Source organism: Amblyomma mixtum, chromosome 4 (genome assembly GCF_055824585.1).
Source record: "Amblyomma mixtum isolate Tamu chromosome 4, ASM5582458v1, whole genome shotgun sequence".
Lineage (NCBI taxonomy): Eukaryota > Metazoa > Arthropoda > Arachnida > Ixodida > Ixodidae > Amblyomma > Amblyomma mixtum.
The window spans coordinates 159,119,128-159,137,965 of NC_143015.1; the positions used below are offsets into that span (position 1 = coordinate 159,119,128).

Sequence of the window (18,838 nt, forward strand, 5' to 3'; positions counted from 1 at the left end):
TTTCTCCTACTCAAGGCGGGGTCAAATAGCCATCTCCCAAGCATTTAACCCTAAAGAAGCCGAGCACCAGGCCGGGGGAACGCTTGTACCCATTGTGTCGTCCGATGGGACCCGGCGGCAGTGGGAATCGAACCCGGCACCTCCCTTTGGAAATCTCGACGCTTTACCGAGGATACTTTCTCGGGAATCGGTTGGCGGTCCTTAGGAGTTCAAAGTGAAGATCAGTAATTCAGGGTGTCACGATCGACGCCACCTTCAAGTGACGCGATGTGCTGGGGGATTCACTGTCGGAATCCGTGGGTCAACCTTACGTACCTGTTCTCACTTTTTCTTGCGTATATAAAAGCTGTTGGTATGCTTGCCCTCCGACAATAGAGCCATCATCTCTGTTCCAGCCGGGTTTGAATGTGGTTTGGGCCGTCCACGGTACGAGCACTGACTATCTTCCCCTTTAATTACAACGTGGTTAGTCGCGTAACCGGAGCGTGCTGTAGTAGGATACAACTCATTGCCTAAACGGTGAATGCCCCTCAAAGCAAGCTTCCCAGCCAGTGGAGTCTACTGATCGTCATGACGCCGCGGTTTATCCCTTAATCCATGGCTGATTCCCTTTCTCCTGCCAGCAACCTGCTCTTTCACGCTATCAGGTACACGGGGATTAACCACGTCGTGTTGACAGTAAGTCGACTGCATTGAATGAAGGGTTTCCCTTGAGCGACATTCGCCGCTTCGTTGTTGGGTTGTATTGTACTATAGTAGCGAATCAGTTTCTAGGGACGAATATTTTCGGGTCTCGTAGCTTCGTCAGTGAGGCCATGATGTGTCCCTTAATCGTCCGGGTGTAGCGGGGCTTTCGGAACTCGCTCTTGGTCTTGCGATGCGTACAGTTTGCGGTACAGTCGCAATCAATGTAATGATAAGGCAGACGTTTGAGCATGTTGGTTAGACATTATCGGTGCAGCGCATACGACGAGAACCAGAAGAGACACAGACACAACGCTGATACTATGCTATGCTGATGATAGCTGATGCCGATGAGAGCTTTTCCTCGTGTGATGGTCTCTTGCGCTCAGATTAAAATGACGGTGCTGGATGTTGTAACGAAGTGGCCGGCTAAGCTCACCAAGTCTTGACGCGAAATAACCTGCGTAAGAGAAGTTTCATCCTAGAACCTAAACCCAGGACTGGGACGTACAGGGTCAATCAAAACTTCCCAGGCCACAGGGTCTGCCTTTGAGCGGTATAGTCAGGCAGTTGTGACACCCGCGAAGCTCAAAATGGTCAAATGTTTTAGGGGAATCCCCCAAGGTGGAGTAGATTTGTAATAAGGGAGTAATTACTCATCGACCCGAGCGCAGCCATACGGCTACAAAGGCAAGCTATACAGCTTTCTCAGAAACTTCGCAGTTAAAGAAAAATTTGTCCTGGTCCGGGGTTCGAACCTGGGACCACCGCCTCACCGGAACAGTCGCTCTACCAACTGAGCTAACCGGGACGGCAAGCTTATCGTACAGGGAAAAATATCTGTACAGGGAACAAGAAGTATATCGTTGTAATCTCTTGACTACCGCGATAGCTTCATCGGCATCTCAAGTGACAGGATATACCGAAGAAGAGTAGACCCTGTGGCCTGGCAACTTTTGACCAACCCTGTATACGTCTCCTCCGCCTGTTCCTTGCCCCCCGCCGCGCTGTGACCGCCGCTATAGCTTCCCCGTCCGTGGCATTCGCCGCGTTGGGAAGGCATTGCGCGGTGGGGGTTGCCGGGGTCAGCTCGTTCTCTGGGAGGAGGATGAGGGAGGTCAGAGCCAGAGAAAAAAAAGACTAAAGAAGGGGGGGTTGGTGTGGCTAGCGCGAAATCGGTGACCTTGCCGCGAAGAGAGCGTCGTGAACCGGAAGATGATCATATACGCGGGGACGAAGAATTCGCCGGCCCGAGAACAAGGCGGTGGACGGTGTGTGTGGCGTCCACGATTGTGGCGGCTTGGTGGGAACATCGCATCTCCGCTGTTGTGGCGTCGGTTTTAATGCGCGGTGCGCGCCGCCCCGTCATTTCTGACGGCGCCGCTCCGTGTCGTCGTCTCCTTTATTATTTTTATATATATACCACGTATATCCTCGTATTCTGTTTTTGATGGCGTCGTTGGCGGAACGGTGTGGGCGACCGTCGCCGTCGTTATGTGCGTGGCGTATTCTCCGGACGTTGCGTTTGCCGGACGGAGACCGCTATATATGCGGAGCGGGGAATAATGCGTCAAGCACGCGAAGGCGTCGTCGTGGCCGTTAGTTTAGTGTCTGACTTGCAGTGGCCGAACTTTGCTTATACTGGAATGAAAAAAAAAAAAACAGAAAGCAAAAATACCCCCTCCCTCAAGGTGATAAGAAGAAATCGCACAACGCCGCCATTTCACATCAACACCGCGCCTTTATAGAAATGGTCTCTGGATGGACAGTCTGTAGACTTCTTATAGACTGTATTGCCTTCCTATAGATGTTTCTGTCTCTTCATAGCCTATAAAAAAAAGCCTACTAAAAGTGTATGGCCATAAATTTATAGATTGTCTATAGCATTTGTATTGCCTGTAGACTGTTCTCTTGAATTTGTCGATAGAGATTCTTTGGACTTTATAATAAAGACAAAAGTCTATAGACTGTCTGAAAAATCTTTGTAAGGGCGCGCACTGACTAAATAACAATTCATTCCGATCGAAGGGTGCCTGCATGCCTTCTCTTGATGCAGGGGAGAGGAAACCTTGATGGCCATTTTTGTTGTTATGGTGTTTGCATGCTTGACGAGATGCCAGTTACTCTGAGGTGTAGCATGCATGCTGTGAATAGTAATGGTGGCTTTATAATTTAAGCAGCTAATTAAGCGCCCAGGCGGTAGGCGGCTCGACGGACCAGGGTCAACTGGACCCTGACATGGACACTTGCCATGCGCACACCCAAGTTTGCCTTGGTAATAGCAGAGAAAATAAAGGTTACAGTCATAGCTCGCGTGCCTTTCGCTGTGCAAGAATTCGAGCCGCATCTCACGGAGTCGATGACCTCCGAGCAACCTATTCATTGTCTTCTAGAGCCAAAACATGGGTTCACTTTGGAGTGTTGTGAACACGCAAGGACGTTGCACTCTAAACATTAATGCGTCTATAATTTCGCCTCATGGTCGCAATTATCCGGAGCCCCCCACTACGTCCCTCATAGCCTGAGTTGTTTCGGGATGCTAAACCCCATAAAACAAAAAAAAAAAAAAAACTATTTCTTCGCCCTCCGTCCCAGGTCAGTCTTTACTGAACTCCTCGACTTTGTTCACTTGAAACCTGTGGACGCCCCGACTTGATGGACGCAAAGTGCATCGTGCTGCCTTTTGACGTTTGCAGATTGGTTTGATTTATGGGCGTTTAACATCCCAAAGTGACTCAGGCTATGAGAGACGCCGTAGTGAAGGGCTCCGGAAGTTTCGACCGCCTGGGAGTTCTTTAACGTGCACTGACATCGCACAGTACACGGGCCTCTAGGATTCCGCCTCCATCGAAGTACGACCTCCGCGGCCGGGATCGAGCCCGCGTCTCACGGGTCAGCAGCCGAGCTCCATAACCACTGAGCCACCGCGGCGGCGACATTTGCAGAGATCGTTTGATAATTCTAATGTTTAATTTTTTTTCCCGAAATAGGCTCTAGGTTGTTCTATTAGCAAGAGATGAAGGGCGAACAAGGCAACTGAACCACGGACTTCAGAATACGACGCTCTTATCCAGGAGAAACTCAATACTTGTTCTTATTTACTTGTTCTTATTTTAATTTCGAAAGCGCGGAGTCTCTTCTTCAGAACTGTTATTCAACCTCGCCTGTATTTCCAATCCTTGAGCTAATATATTGTTGTTGTTGTATTTCCTCCTCAATTTCCTTGTTCTCGTTTCATTCGTTGCCGATAGTACGTATGCGCACACCTGCTGGCAATATGAGGGGCACTCCTGTAGAGTACTCTCAAACGCTCTCGCCCACTCGCCGTTCATTGACATCCACGTATGTGCGTCCGTGTGTAGTTCGCCGCCGTCAGGACACAATGGCCACCGCGACCGGCTCTCGTCCAACCCTGGGAAGTGCACTCACACTCAACCGCATAGCGCCTTCATCGGCGGTTTAGCAGCGTGTATCGTTTGATCGTCCCACTTGACAGGGGGCGCTCTACACTATCCTCTACGCTTCGTTCAAGAGCTGCGTGCGGCCGCTGACGCTCTGTTGGGCGCAAATGTGTTCCACTTTTGACGGTACACACCTCGCGCACTGACGGGTAACATCTGTTGGCTCCGATTGACGCTTCTCGGTCGAGGCCAAGTCTTTATCGGCGGCGCGCGCGGGGTTGCATATATGCGGAGAGCGCGGTCAACTTCTGTACGACCTTGCTGCGACCCTACTCTTTGCAATGCGCGCGAAGTGGGTTGGTTGGTTTGCAAAGCCGGAAGTGACGCGCGTGCGTCCAACCGCGCGTAAACCGAAGCGCCGATTGTAGTGACGGCTGTGACCCTTCCCTGTATTTGTGCGTGCTTGTGTGTGTGTGTGTTGGGGGGGGGGGGGGGTCACCAAACATGCCGAGTTTCGCGTGCCTCGTACGCATATATCGGCCCGGGATTATACATACGCGGTTGTCTGTCCCCCGTATATATATACGGCTGGGCAACCGGTTCCGATGTCTAATGCTGCGTTGCTGCGATTTATATATATATATATATATATATATATATATATATATATATATATATATATATATATATATATATTCCTCGGCCCTTATCCCGCACGAAGCGGTTTGTTTTGCCTCTTGCCATTGCCTGTAGCTGTGCCTTTTCTGTCTGGCCGTGAACCTCGCCGTTGCTGGTTGTGTTATAACGCGCGGAAGTTTATTGCACTTCTGCGCGGTTTTAACGAGTACATACTTGCGATAGCATTTTGTAGGAGGAGAGCAAGAAAAAAGACCGGTAACGCCATGTTGTCTTCGGTATGTCGTTCATGCGTGAATGGTGTTTTTTGCAGTTGGGTACGTGTGAAGCACTATACTGGTCGCTGGTCTGGCCAGAGCCGTACCCGCGCAACCACTGTTTTGCTGCTGTAACGTGCGCTGGTCAGGTTGTTAGTTATGGACGTCACTGCACTCAGATTGCAATGGAGTGTTTGTTACGTGGAGGTAGACGCGGTTCGGAGAGTTCTGAGATACGTGCGATGCAACACACACAGACGGAACGGATAGAACGAAAGACAGGCACTGCATATCTGTAGTCCGGTACAACTCGTGGACGAACCGGTGGATGCCCTTTAAAGGAGCTGTTCCAGCCAATGGCGTTGACCGATTGTCACGACATTGTAATTAATCCCTTCGCTCCTGGTAGTGTGACATCGCGGAGTCTTGCAGGTGCAAAGGGATTAAACGCGGATTAATCGTATTAACAGCGACGTTCGCACAATCGCTCGACGCCATTGGCTGGAGTTGCTCCTTTGAAGTTGTGAAGGTGTAGGTTGCGCAACCAAGGGACGAACCACGAAGAAAGACACAGAGACACGTGTCTCTGTGTCTTTTCTCCGTGGTTCGTCCCTTGGTTGCGCAACCTACACCTTCACAACATCATGTACCAACTAGGCCCAACCCAAGTTTTATTGTTGCTCCTTTGAAGAGCACTTGCCGCTTCGTTCCTTAGTTGTATCCGACTGTAGTCTTCGTTTCTTTTTGTGTGCTGTTTGCTTCGCTCTAAACGCGAATACGCCTACGCGGGAGTCAAAAGTGGGTAAGCTGTCCTCCAGAGGGCGCTATAGGAGAGCTTACTCCCTATTTACTCCTTTGTACTTAGAGTGTACGTGGTTGTTTGTGTGTTCCGGGGCGGAGAGTTCCGCGGTATCGGAGACAGGAATGCTGATGTGGCGATCCCCTTTCGTGCCCCTTTGCAGACCTTCAGCTGGCGGCCGAGCTGGGCAAGACCCTACTGGAGCGGAACCAGGAGCTGGAGGAGACGGTGCGACAGCAGCAGCTACTCATCGAGGAGCAGGAGCAAGAGCTGCAGGTACGACGCCGGTGTACGACACCTGTTTATCATTCCCCGCTCTCTCGGGGCTTGTTTGCCTCTAAAGGTGTTGGGAGACGGGTGTGAGTGTGTGCTGCGACTGATGTGACATTTGGGTAACTAATTGGGACCACCCGCTTCACCGTGCCATCGTTGCTGCGGAGGCTGCCGGTGCTTGAGCTGCATTTAGCGGAACACCGAGCGGGCGACCCGAGGTCGAAGACGCGCGTTTTGCGGGTGGGCAGATTTACCTTCCGTTTTCCCTTCGAGCATCGTCGCACGTGAGAACGAAGGAGCTCCATCAACCGAAGCACTTGATAAGGCGCGCGCCGAGGACAACAACATTAAAACTTATGGTGCGGCTCCTTGCCTTATGACCCGCCGCGGTGGCTCAGTGGTTACGGCGCTCGGCTGCTGACCCGAAAGACGCGGGTTCGATCCCGGCCGCGGCGGCCGAATTTCGATGGAGGCGAAATTCTAGAGGCCCGTGTGCTGTGCGATGTCAGTGCACGTTCAAGAACCTCAGGTGGTCGAAATTTCCGGAGTCCTCCATTACGGCGTCCCTCATAGCCTTAGTCGCTTTTTACGTTAAACCGCAATAAACCTGTGGGAATCCTGGTCACCCAGCCGCCTCTCCACCGCCTGAGGCGGGAGCAAGGGAAAGAGGAGAAACAACGCGGGAGGCCGGCAACCCGCGCAAATGCGACTTCGGAAAGCCAGGATTCCCACAAACCAAACCAAACCTTGCCTTATGCGACGTACCGCTGGAGCTTCTGCGTCATCTAGAAACGATTTATCGTCGCCTTCGTCTCAATATTGCATTTACGAACAGTCTACGATACCCTTCAAGCAAGCATACAGTCCCTATTGTTGCAACTGCCTCTGAATTGAGACTGTACTTCATATTCTCTTCGAATGTCCAGCGTACTCCTACGAACGTGCACACTATGAACAATACATGCAGTCCGTCACGCAAATGCCGCCCAAGCGGACTCTATATTAGGCCCTTTAGTCTACTACAGACAGCAGCGACGTGCAATGACATTCTTAGTTGCCTAATTAGACGCTATAGGTGTTTGTCGACAAGCTCTAAATTGCCCGAAGACTTGATCACTCCGCTGTACATGCACAGAACTTGACTTGGGTCTCATGCAAAGAAGCCATTATGCAGTGAAATATTGCGTTGCAACCCTCTTCATTGACTGCGCTCTTTTCTACCACCCTTCTTCCATCTTTACTCACCTATTCCTTCCACTACGCAGAGGAGCATGTCAGCGAATATTGATGCCTGCTAAAATCTGCTTTTCATTAAAGAGTTCTCTTTCTCTCTCTACCGTAGCTCTTAGAGGGGTGGACGGCAGTATCAGGGTGGGAAAAAAAAACTTCGTCGTTTTTCTTTTCTTTTTGTTTGTCTGTCTCTGCCGCGCATCCCCTATCTTTTTATCGCCGCTGTATACGTCGCTTAATCTAGAACTCTGAACTCCCCACACTGGTTCACTTGCGGCTAATTTGGCGGCACGACTCGGGGTTGCTACAAGTCCACGCGTAGAGCCGTAATTCAGAGATAAGTATCAGCATCGCTTAGCGCCTCGTATAGGCACTGTATGCGCGTCGTGCCCAGTGATCGCGGCACAAAAGACAGCGTGTTGCATTTCAGTTTCCTTGGCCCGTCGTGGCCGAGCGCTCCCGTGGAGTCACTTGTATCGCGCACCCGTCCGACGTACTGCGCCCTCATCTCGCCACGTCTCTCCGACGTGCGGGCCGGCTTAGAGGAGGCCCCGCGCAGATTTCAGCGCACTTCGCGAGGCAGCCTCGGTTTTCCAATGCACGCACGCATAGCCCGGTGCAGGCAGGACGGCCGAAACGTGATCGTCGTCAGACCATCTGCCCCGTGCGCTTCTTCGTCTTCCACTCACTGCCGCAACGCCGAGATGCTGCGGCGTAAATGATCGCTGCGGAATCGCGCCGTAATAACAATGAGCGGGCCGCCATATACCCTTCAGTCGCGCGCAGTCGGCGAGAAAGACGGATCGCCTTGTTTGCTCTGCACCGCATGAGCCGCGCGGCACGAACGTGTTGAAGGCGTCGTGGCGCTCACGCGTTTAATCTTCTCTGACGGCCTCCTCGAGCACGCTGGGGACGTCGTCGTTTGTAGGGGGCTTTAACCGTTCGCCGTTGTGTTGATTGCGGCGGCTGTCGCGCGTGCTGTATGGCCACGGCATGCCACTGCTTTCGGTGCGCTCTGAACACGAATTTACGCCTTTATGGGAGTAAAAAAAAGGGAGTGAGCCGTCCTCTACTCAACTTTATTTTATAGAAAACTACAGAGAATGCTTACTACATTCGAATCGGATCGAAAGACCGATTTGTGCTACGCAGAAGACGACGGTGAGCAGGCAGTGCCGCGGGACGGAGCAGATCAAAGTTGTGAAGACGACGCCCTCCTGTGCACAGCGCGAGAGTGGGGTGCTGTTTAACACGGGGTGTGTTGGCTGCGGCGATAGCCTAGTGGTCTCGCTGAGCGGCCCTTAAAGGAAATCTGTTCGCGCAGTCGCGGGTTCGACTCCCAGTCACCGGGTAAATGTGCGTTGAGAAGGCATGAAGACGAATTCAGCGTTTCTCCGCTTGTCGAACTCCATACAAAACAAGCACCGAACGTTCGTGTCTCTAACGCATGCAGCGCGACTAATTGGCTCAATATCGGAAATGGATGGTATCACTAATGTGCCATGTAGGCCCAGCCTCTACAAATACATTTCCAACATTGGGCCGCTTAGCTATGCTGCTGGCGAAAGAGAGAGCGCTCTTTGAAAGTTCGCAACAGTTTAAAGGACTAAATATATAAGTCGAATCTCGTTATAACGAAACGGTTTATAACGAAGTAATTGATATAACGAAGGAATGGCTATTCACCTTGTAAGCTCATCAACACGGGCTACAACGAAGTTGCGGACATAACGAAGTAATCGCTGGCCCTCTTCAGTTTGGTTATAACGAAGCTCAACTGTAGTTCTTGGTCATGTCAAATCTAATCCTGCATGAACGCAAATATATGTTCCCGCAGAGGATACACGCTGTACACAGAATGCAGCGGCGACCGGTTTGAGCATTTGCCGCGCATACGTGAGGTTCGGAGTTCGATCCCCATCAGTGCCGCCGGGTACACGCCGGTGAAACAATAGGTACAAGCTTTCCCATGGGCGAGTGCTCCGCTTTGCGGTGCAATGCTTGGGAAGTGGAGCTTTGGCCTTGTGCAGACGAAGATACCTAGTGCCTTGGCGCTCTTCAGCTATAGCTCCTTTGCGCCATAAAAAAAAAAAAAACATCATCATACACGCTGCACAGGCGATATCTCCATTGTAATAGAACTGCAGCAATGCACCTCTGTCACCACCTGTACTGGGGCTTCGGCCTGCAGAACTTTGATTAGCTTCGTTTGTATTGTTCTGCCTACGTCGCGATCCGTTTACGTGTGCGTTCTAACTCCTCGCTCTCTGTCCTGTGTATGGTTTTATCGGTGGCGTCTATCGGCGCATCGGCACTATCTCTTCAGAATATCCTCGACGCCGAAAGGCGCGGCCTTAATCCTTGTTTCCTGCTCGCTCGAGGGCACCCATTGGAGCCTCATTGTTGCGCAACAAGCGGGCGTTCGTAATAGGCGTAACCTTCGACGCAGCGGTCGTCACCTTGCAGTCAACGGGTCTGCCCGTGGGAAAGTCAATCTGGCCGCGTTGTATATCTTTGCCTCTCGACTCTCTCGGCAGTGTGTGTTTGCTCGATTTCGTCCGGGGTGAAGGCTTTAAATAAAGCCGACGCGTAGGCTGTTCTCACGCCTGTGTGGCCTTATATACACTCTGCGTTCTCTTACGCCGGTTTGCTCTCCAGTTCTCATTCATTCAAGATTCGGCAGATCGCGAGCGTGACTTTTTGTGTATAGTACTTGTCCGCGTCGGTTGGACGCAATTGCTTCGTCTAATTGGTCGATTAACGAGGGACAGAGCAGCACAAGGACGACAGAAAGGAAAGACTTTCCTTCCGTCGTCCTTGCGCGTGTTGCGCTGCTCTGAGTTTTGTTAATCAATCAAACCAATAGCCCAAACTGGCGCGCTGTACGTCGCAGTTCTACTCGGGCTTGTGATTGTGTCGCGGGAAGCCCTTTGCAGGCTTTCTCACGAAGCGTTTTTTGACGTGGTGGCGTTAAAGGCTGCGTTGTCCACAAAATCCGGTGTCGACTTTGTCGGCGTTGTGCCCAGAGGGCAGCCTAGGAGGTAGGTGTGCCACTTAGGTCACGTGACCTTGCAACTTCATCACAACCTGCCCACCGGATGGTAAGTACACTGACCGTGCACCGTGGCAGGTGGCAGCCAAATTGATGATTGGTCGCTCGGGATGAGCAACCTGGGGCGCACAAGTCCCCACCGCTGGGAGCACCTGCCATCGCAGGGCAGTGGCGCATCGCTTAACCGCAGCACCACTGCACCAGGAGGGGTATGAGGACTCCCAGGGATCTATGAATGTAAAGAATAGAATGACCTTCTGCATATATGGGAATTTTTTTTCTATACTGTGTGACTACGGGACTACTCAGGGAGGAGTCGGTGGCAGTGTCGCTGTGGATTCCCTTTCCTAACTCAGAACGACCGACTACATGTGTCCTGTATGTTTACCGCTGCGATTGGTTCATTCATGGCCGCTTCTGCAGCTGCCGCCTTTGGCTGTGTATCTGTGCTGCTGCACAAGATGCGCAGGTGTTCGTCACCTGTGAGGGAAGCGCGACAGGGTCGCGGTCCGGAAATGGAGGGAGTTCTTGCCGAAGGCTGCGTCCTGCAACGCAGGTGCATCGATCAATATCTTCGCGTGGGCTAGTCGGTTGTTCATCACTGGAAAGCAACAATGCAAAGGAAACATGGACACAGAAGCATATAGATCACAGGACAAGTGCTTGCCCTGTAGTCTATCCTGTAGTCTATGTTTCTTCGACCTCGCCCCCGTTTCGTTCGCGCTGTGATTTTCCGTGATATAGTGACCTCCCTGCCTGTGCGTAGTGCCGCGGATGGTTATGAGTGTGAGGGGGTTGTTCTGAGAATGACCGTTGTTCGTGACGCTGTGCTGTCCTAATATACTCCTCGTCTTATGATTTAGAGCAAACACCGCGCGTAACGCTGGCTATAAACACCGACCACTGTCAGTTTATGGGAAAACTGACAATTAGTGGTGTCACTCATCGCCTCGGAATTTCATGTAAATGTTGTGTTTAGGTGACTGTTGTTTTGGCTAAATAGTCGTTCATGTTGTAATGGTTCAATAAAGCGGCGCATATAAGTACCACTGCAATCGGGACAAAACAAAACACTAAGACACCAGGACGCGTCCATGTGCCTTGTGTTTCTCCGAGCTGCGTGTCGTGTTCACTCGCGCTGTTTTAATGCGAAAACATTAGATGTCTCCCTTAAGCGGAAATCCCTCCGCGTCTCCAGAAAATGTTGTCTCAAAAAGTGGCTGCGTTCCAAACTCGCGATTGGTCGAAACTGTTTGACGTCATCAATCGCGCGAAAATACGAAATGCTAAACAGCAATAGTCAGCACTGTAATGCTTACAACTGCGCCAACTACTAACCAGTAATAGTGAGCACAATAATGCTTACAACTGCGCCAACTACAAAGTAATAGATCGAACCTCGTTATAGCGAAACGGTGTATAGCGGAATAACGGATATAACGAAGGAATGACGATTCCCCTTCCAAGTTCGGTCAACACTTGCCATAAAGAAGCTACGACTATAACGAAGTAATTGCGGGGCCCCTACTACTTCGTTATAACGAGGTTAAACTGCACGTTGAGGATGAAATTGGAATAAAATTGGAATGCTTCGCATTGCTCACACGTAAGTTCCTTAAGTGCCCCTCTTTCTTTTTATCTTTTTTTTTTCCGTCGACGAGTTCTTTCACGGCTCCGACGAGCCGGCCCGACGCGTTCGTCGTCCCTTGAGCAGGTATACGCCGCTGCATTCCTGAGCGCGGCGGAGTAAGCAGCGTCGCGACGCCGTTTTCGGCGACCCTGCGAGAAAGCTGTTATCTCGGTGCGGAATCTCCCGTTTTCGTTCCTTAAAAACACCACCACCTGTGCTGGCGTGCTTTCCTGAGCTGGCCTCGCTGGCTCCCTCAAGGCTGCCGAGTGACTTAGCCCTTGTGACTCCCAGAGCATGTTATGCAACGCTGGAAGTAATTATACCGGAGGGGAACGGAAGGAAGCGCAAGTACCGGGCGAGTTTGTAAATAGAAGAGAATAAATAATTCATTAGTACGCAGAGCCTATAGTATGCGGTAGCTCTGTTGCCAGAACAACCACAACGAGACAGACACGGATGTAGTGCACAGGCATAGATACAAACAGGATGAAAGGGTACTGAAAACACAACAGCGAATTTTAAAGCGACAGCGCTAATAGGTTTTCGTTCATCTGAAAACACGGTGTAGTCCGTGGGCATCGTGTCTATCGAGAAACTCCGGATTGGTCGAAAAGGTTGCTACGTCCCACGTGCAGCGGCGGAATTGGAAAGCAATTAAAAGATTAGAAAACTGGTGATTAGAAGCTCTCAACATGACTCAAACGTCATTAGGACATGTAAGTGTATAAAGTAATTGAATTTCGCTTTGAAGAAGATGGGGTGGTTATGGTAGGATGCATTAAAAAAAAAAAAAAACAACAACAGTTGCTAACGCTGGTCCACGATCCGCGGCGTCCTCTATTACTCCGCTGGCCAATCGCAACGAAGTCAGCTTTTTAAAGTTTGAATATATTTTTCTGAACAAGCTTTTAAACTAGTTTCAACAAGCCAGGTATCAACATTCTGGAGCCTATAATCTTCTTTCTTTAATAAGGTCTTTGTTTAGATAGCAAGGAAAGTTGCAACACGACGGACTGCTTTTTGTTGAGGAAGAATTCTTTGCGGTGGTCCTGTGTCCTGAGCTTCAGTGTATAGACTTCAGTTGTATCCGACTATAGTAGTGGATCGAACCCCTGACCTTTTGGGTTGCGAGTCAAGGCCACAGAGACGCTACCCTTCGACCACACATTCATGTTCGCATGGTTTGATTAAAGTTGGCTTTATGTGTATGTCGTGTGGTCTTTCACATAATATGGAAACAGTGTCCAATTGCCTACGTTGACAATAGGAGCCGCTGACGGGACCCGTTAACACTGTCGTGTCTACCTTTAACGGCGGAGCTGAAGTGCCAACTAAATTTTTGTTGTTTTTGGAGATAAGTGCAAATTTTTATCATGGGTTTTCGATGTCCTTTGGAAAACTGCTTAAATAAAAGGCGAGAGGTGTTGTTCTCAGTCGTACTGAATCATTATAACTGAAGGTTGTGCCTATACATGAGTTAATGATCGCTCTATGTATGCCTGTGCATCACCTCTGAGCCCTTGGGACATTTCACGCCGCATGTGTCGCTGCAAACGGCTTGTAGTGAGGCAAGTTTTGTAGCGTGAGCTAAATTTCTCGCCGTTTCGCGTGCTCCCTCCGTCGACCATACTGCGCATGCGCGAGTGACGTCACTGCGAACAGCTGGCGCGCCTCGCCGCTCTCGCTCGCCCCTGCTGCCGCAGGCGCAGAGCCAAGTGACGTCACTGCTCACGCTACGTGTATCCGGGCACAGCAGAGCTAAGCCACTGCTAACTTTTTCTTCTTATTGACCTCGCTGCACATCGACTGAGACAGGAAAGCGAGTCCGAAGGCTTTAGCTCTCCTGAAAGTCGGTATCGAGGACGCGTGACTCCGAATGTAGCGAGGAAGTAAACCGCGAACTGCTCTTAGTATACTTCGGCAATAACAGGAGAGCGAATGTATGGTCCCCTCGCAACCCCCCCCCCCCCCCCCCCCCCTTCCCCCACCTAATACCAATACTTTGTGAAGCCGCTATAGCAGAGAAGAGCCTCGTTGTGCGCAACTTCTTACGCTTTCTTGTTGCGATCGATTGTGCGCCTTACGCGTTCGTAACTCACGTGATGCGTTGTTTTTTCGTTATTTTTTTTCATTTTGTTTCGTTTTCCCCTCCCTGCGTGAAATTGCGCGGCCAACACGCGAAAGATCTCCGGGCGTCGGTTTGCTCCTGGAGAAAGGCCGGACAAAAGGGTATTCCAGTCGACATCTCGCTGGTCGGGGTTGTTGCTGCAGAGTGTACTATATACGGTTCCTTTGTGTAGTCGCATTATGGGGGCTGTAGCGGTTTTCACCGAAGAAAGGATTGGAGGCAGAAAAAAAAAAAAACTTGGCGCCACGGTTGCACTGCGCTTTGTGCCGAATTTCGCGCGTCCCGGTCAGACGTGTGGAGTGTGACCGTATAGTGTGTACGGGCCTACTTGCCTCGTAGTGGTCGATACTGTAAACGCGGGCCTCTTATAGATCTTTTCCCGGCAATCGGTGAAGGTGGTTCCTTTAGACTCTGGTGAGAATGACCGGGAAATTCGTACCTTATAACTCGTCCAGTTCTGTACTAGCAGGTAGGTGTTGGCAGGGGGCTCTTAGGTCTTCAGCGCCGAATATAGCGGCGACCTTTGACCTTTTAGACCCTAATGTCTGACACGCAGGGGCTGTAGGCGAGCTAAGAAAGGAGCCGTCGTCCTCGCTCGATGCCGCCAAGGCCTTTTTACGAAAAAATTAGACTTGCCAAAGAAGGCTTGCTGGCACTCTAAACTCGACCCATGTTAAAGTAGTAGTGCCTCTTAACAAGTTCAAGACGGCGCTGTAACGGTGACGGTGTTTTCGCTGTCTACTCCCAGTCGGATTAGCAGGCCGTGAGTCATCCCAAATAAATCTGGTTTTATCAACCAATCAATCAATCAATCAATCAATCAATCAATCAATCAATCAATCAATCGACGAAGGCGTAAATTTGTTCCGCTACGCAGGCATGAAACTGCGCAGGAGCGACCAGGGCTGAAGCAAAGAAACAGAAAACAACATCACCGGCGTGCATGTTTTCATCTTCCTGCCGTTGGGGTTTCGTCGCCTCTGAGTTGTTATGCTGCTGTTTCACAAAGGAGGAAATCGAGACTCGTATAGTGTTATTATTTCAGGGCCTTTCAGGGGGATTATTTGCAGGGCTTTTACGGTACTTGCACAAGAACGCGCGTGCCCGTAACTCTCTCTCTCTCTCTCTCTATCTCTCTCTCTCTCTCTCTCTCTCTCTCTATATATATATATATATATATATATATATATATATATATATATATATATATATATATATATATATATTGTAGCTTAGCAGCCGTGCTCGCTCACTGTGGTGAACTGTGGGGGGGAGAAAGGCGACGACGATCCTTAGGTGTGACGCTCGCTCGCAGCTCGAACGCTTCGCCTGGACCTTTGCTGAACGTTGCAAAGCGACGTAGGTACTGCTGAGCCACAACCCCCTCCTACAATATATATATATGCAAACACACACACACATGAAGGCCGTTGCATGGTCGAAACGCCAATAAATCGTTTAAAACGTTGGTCTACGTTTGTACTACTACTGACCGTGCCAAGGGTTCTCTTTTCGCTGGATATATAGTATAACTCTCTCTCTCTCTCTCTCTCTCTCTCTATATATATATATATATATATATATATATATATATATATATATATATATATATATATATATATATATATATATATATATATATATATATATATATATATATATATATATATAGGCTAGTAGGTTTTGTTGAACCAGAGAGCTAGAATCAAACCATACAAGAGCCATTGCGGAGCGCGCTTGAAAGAACAGACACGCCAGCACTGTAGCCAGCCGGCGTGACGGAACGAGCGCCCCCCGTGCGAGGTGAAGTGGGCATTTTGGGAATCGAAGCGGGGGTCCGCTTGCTTTCGCCGCGGCCATTTTTTTTCTTCTTTGTGTGCACTGGACAGAAAGGGATTCCTCCGCGCGGACGAGTGCGTATAGATATTCCCTTCTAAAGAAGAAAAAAAGAAATCGGGGCACGCCTTCTTGACCGCGTTGTCGGCCGACCCGCTCGATTGTTTGCCGGTGGTCTCTGTTGACACGGCGAGCGGGGGCTCTCGGTCGAACCACAGTAGTGGAACGGGGCCCGCTCTCAGTATCGCCACGCATTCGCGGATTGCGGCCGTTGAAACGTTCCCGAGGTCGGTCGAGCCTGTAACACGCTAGCCCTTATAAAAATCGCCTACAGTCAGTCTGTAGACAGCCGCCGCGGTGGCTCAGTGATTATGGTGCTCGGCTACCGACCCGAAAGACGCGGGTTCGATCCCGGCCGCGGCGGTTGAATTTCTTTGGAGGAGAAATTCTAGAGGCCCCTGTACTGTGCGATGTCAGTGCAGGTTAAAGAACCCTAGGTGGTCGAAATTTCCGGAGCCCCTCACTACGGCGTCCCTCATGGCCCGAGTTGCTTTGGGACGTTAAAGGGAGACTGAGGCGGTTTTCGAATCGGCTAATTTTTTAGGGTTTTGAAGTAGTGTCATTGCTGATCACGTCTGTGAAATTATTTTTTCGATTTCGGCCATACTACAAAACTACAGAGGCAGAAGATTGCGGTATCCCCCACCACACAAATCTCTCAGCAGAGAGGAAGCTGTCACTTGGAGACAATTACAAACAGGCTCTTTCCCAAACCTACATATACTAAACAAAATGCACCCTACCATATACGCGGACAAATGTCCCTGGTGCGACGGAAAACCTACTCTCTATCACATCACATGGGCCTGCCAAAAGATAGACGTGGTCCCCAAAATACAAAACCCGAGTGCGGAGCAGTGGGAGACTCTGCTGTCCAGCGACCGCTGTGAAGACCAAGAAGGTCTGGTACAGCGAGCTCAACGGGCGGCAGTGGCCAGCGGAGCCCTGGACTGAGGGCAACCGACCACTGATTAGAGGCGGACGACTTCGACAGAGAAGACTCCTGGGGGTAAAATCAAGGAGAAAACGTCTCTGAAGATGCTCCCAAACCGCAGGAAAAAGGACTAGAGTAAAATAAAGTTTTTCCTTCCTTCCTTCCTTCGATTTTGGCCAAAACAGTGGCGCAATCACCAATTAAAAACGCGATGTTTAAATCTCCCGCGCCGCGCGCGACCGCAGGAGAAGAGAACAGCGGAGAGGGAAACCTCGTCCATGTCGGCTAACGTGACGTCACGTTGAGGAGCCGGGGATACTTCGGCGCGCCCGAGAGAGCCTTCAGCGCGCGTTGTTTCTCGTGCTGCATGCGTTGTTCCTCATACTGCGTGCGTTGTGACGTACAAAGCGTGTAAGCCGACCTTGAGAATCAGATTCAACACGAGGTACTACTCTGCTTTCGTGTCCACGAACAACTACGCCCGCGACTGTGTCGTCTTCCACTGTTTTCCGCAAGATCATACGCTCGCAGCGCAAGCGCTCGCTGCTTTGACGAAGAATTCAAGCCGACCAAAGCAAGCGTACTCTGCTCGAAGCACTTTCGTGACACCGGCTACATGCAGAGCTTGTCCCTAATGTGATCTCTGGAGATTTCGGTCGCGGCTGAACCATGACGCAGTTCCTTTCATTTCCTCGCGCATGAGAGGCGTGTCACCATTTCGAAGAAGCGCCTCTTCTAAAAGCAGAAACATGCTCACTAGAAACACGCCCCTGCAGAAACCTAATAGAGGCTCAAGCATGTGTTGCTCTTCTCAGCTTATAGGTGCGGCCAGACCACCTGAGGCGTGGTCAGCAAGGCTCGGTTAGTGATATTGTACTCGGTTCGACGTGTCCAAGCAAGCAAGCAAAGCAAGCAAGCATTGAAGCTCTTCATATGCGGCATCTCGTTTAATCGTATCGAAGCGATTCAAATGAAAGCGTTCGACGTTCTGATTTCGAATGCAAATTTAACAGAGAAATGAAGGCCAACCAAGTTTTTGCAAAAAAACATCATGTCTCGCAACCTTAGTCGGTTTCTTCTTCAAGTTGTGGCAGCGAAGGAGTTGCAGCTAGCTTGGCTTTTAAACACACATATAGTTGGCCACTACTTCACTGAACATAAACTGTAAATATAGGAAGGGCGAACGTTTCCGAGCCAGCGATTAATATTTTCTGGCATCTGCTGAACGCGCCACGAGTGAAGCAGCAGCCTTGTGCGCGTATTTAGCTTGGTTTCCAGCGCACAATGATTCCTTCAATATCCTGTGGTCACATGCCTCGCAGTGCTTGGCCACTGCGCTTCGCTAATTTTGACATCAGCTTTGTGCTGCTTCATCGTTTCCTTGAAATACTTTCTTGCCCCATTCTACGCCGGGTAGTGAGAATAGGATTTTTTGTACACAGCGCTTTGGGCCTTTTCTTTAGGATGACGCTCTTTCGGGCGAGCCAGGAGGCGTCCGGTGGTGGTAATTGACTTGAGTATTGTTCACACCCCTTCCTTTCCGAGAATACCAGCCGAGGTTGTGCTGGCACCTTTCACGCATGATCTGCGTACGTGTCTTTCACGCTAGCGTATGCTTGTGCTAGGCGTAGAATTTTTTGCTCGTGTCTTTTTTGCTTTCAGGTGATGCGTGGAATGAACAAACTGCAGTATCCTTTTCTTTAGAGGTCAGTAAAAAAATAGTCGCCATTTTCGCTTTTACAACGCCACGGAAAGCTGCGATCTGCACTCAGCGCAGCGCCGGATCCGCATCGGCAGCTTCTCCAGTCCTCAAAGTGACGTCACGACCTCGCTTGACCAATCACGGGCGGCGGCGCGCCGCGCGGCGTGCCCCGCGGCAGAGGCCGCACATTTCTGCTAAAAAAGGCAATTCGCGCTT

The 18,838-nt window shown here is 50.4% G+C and overlaps 1 protein-coding gene across 2 annotated transcripts in view; it reads left to right on the forward strand.

The window, feature by feature from the left end:
• Cen (cerebellar degeneration-related protein 2-like) overlaps nt 1-18,838 on the forward strand; it is a 174,571-nt gene that overhangs the window by 82,408 nt on the left and 73,325 nt on the right. For both annotated transcript variants that reach the window (XM_089541076.1, XM_089541078.1), the window contains exon 2: nt 5,941-6,053. In XM_089541076.1, the coding sequence (XP_089397202.1) occupies nt 5,941-6,053 (113 nt within the window). The remainder of the gene's footprint in view (nt 1-5,940; nt 6,054-18,838) is intronic.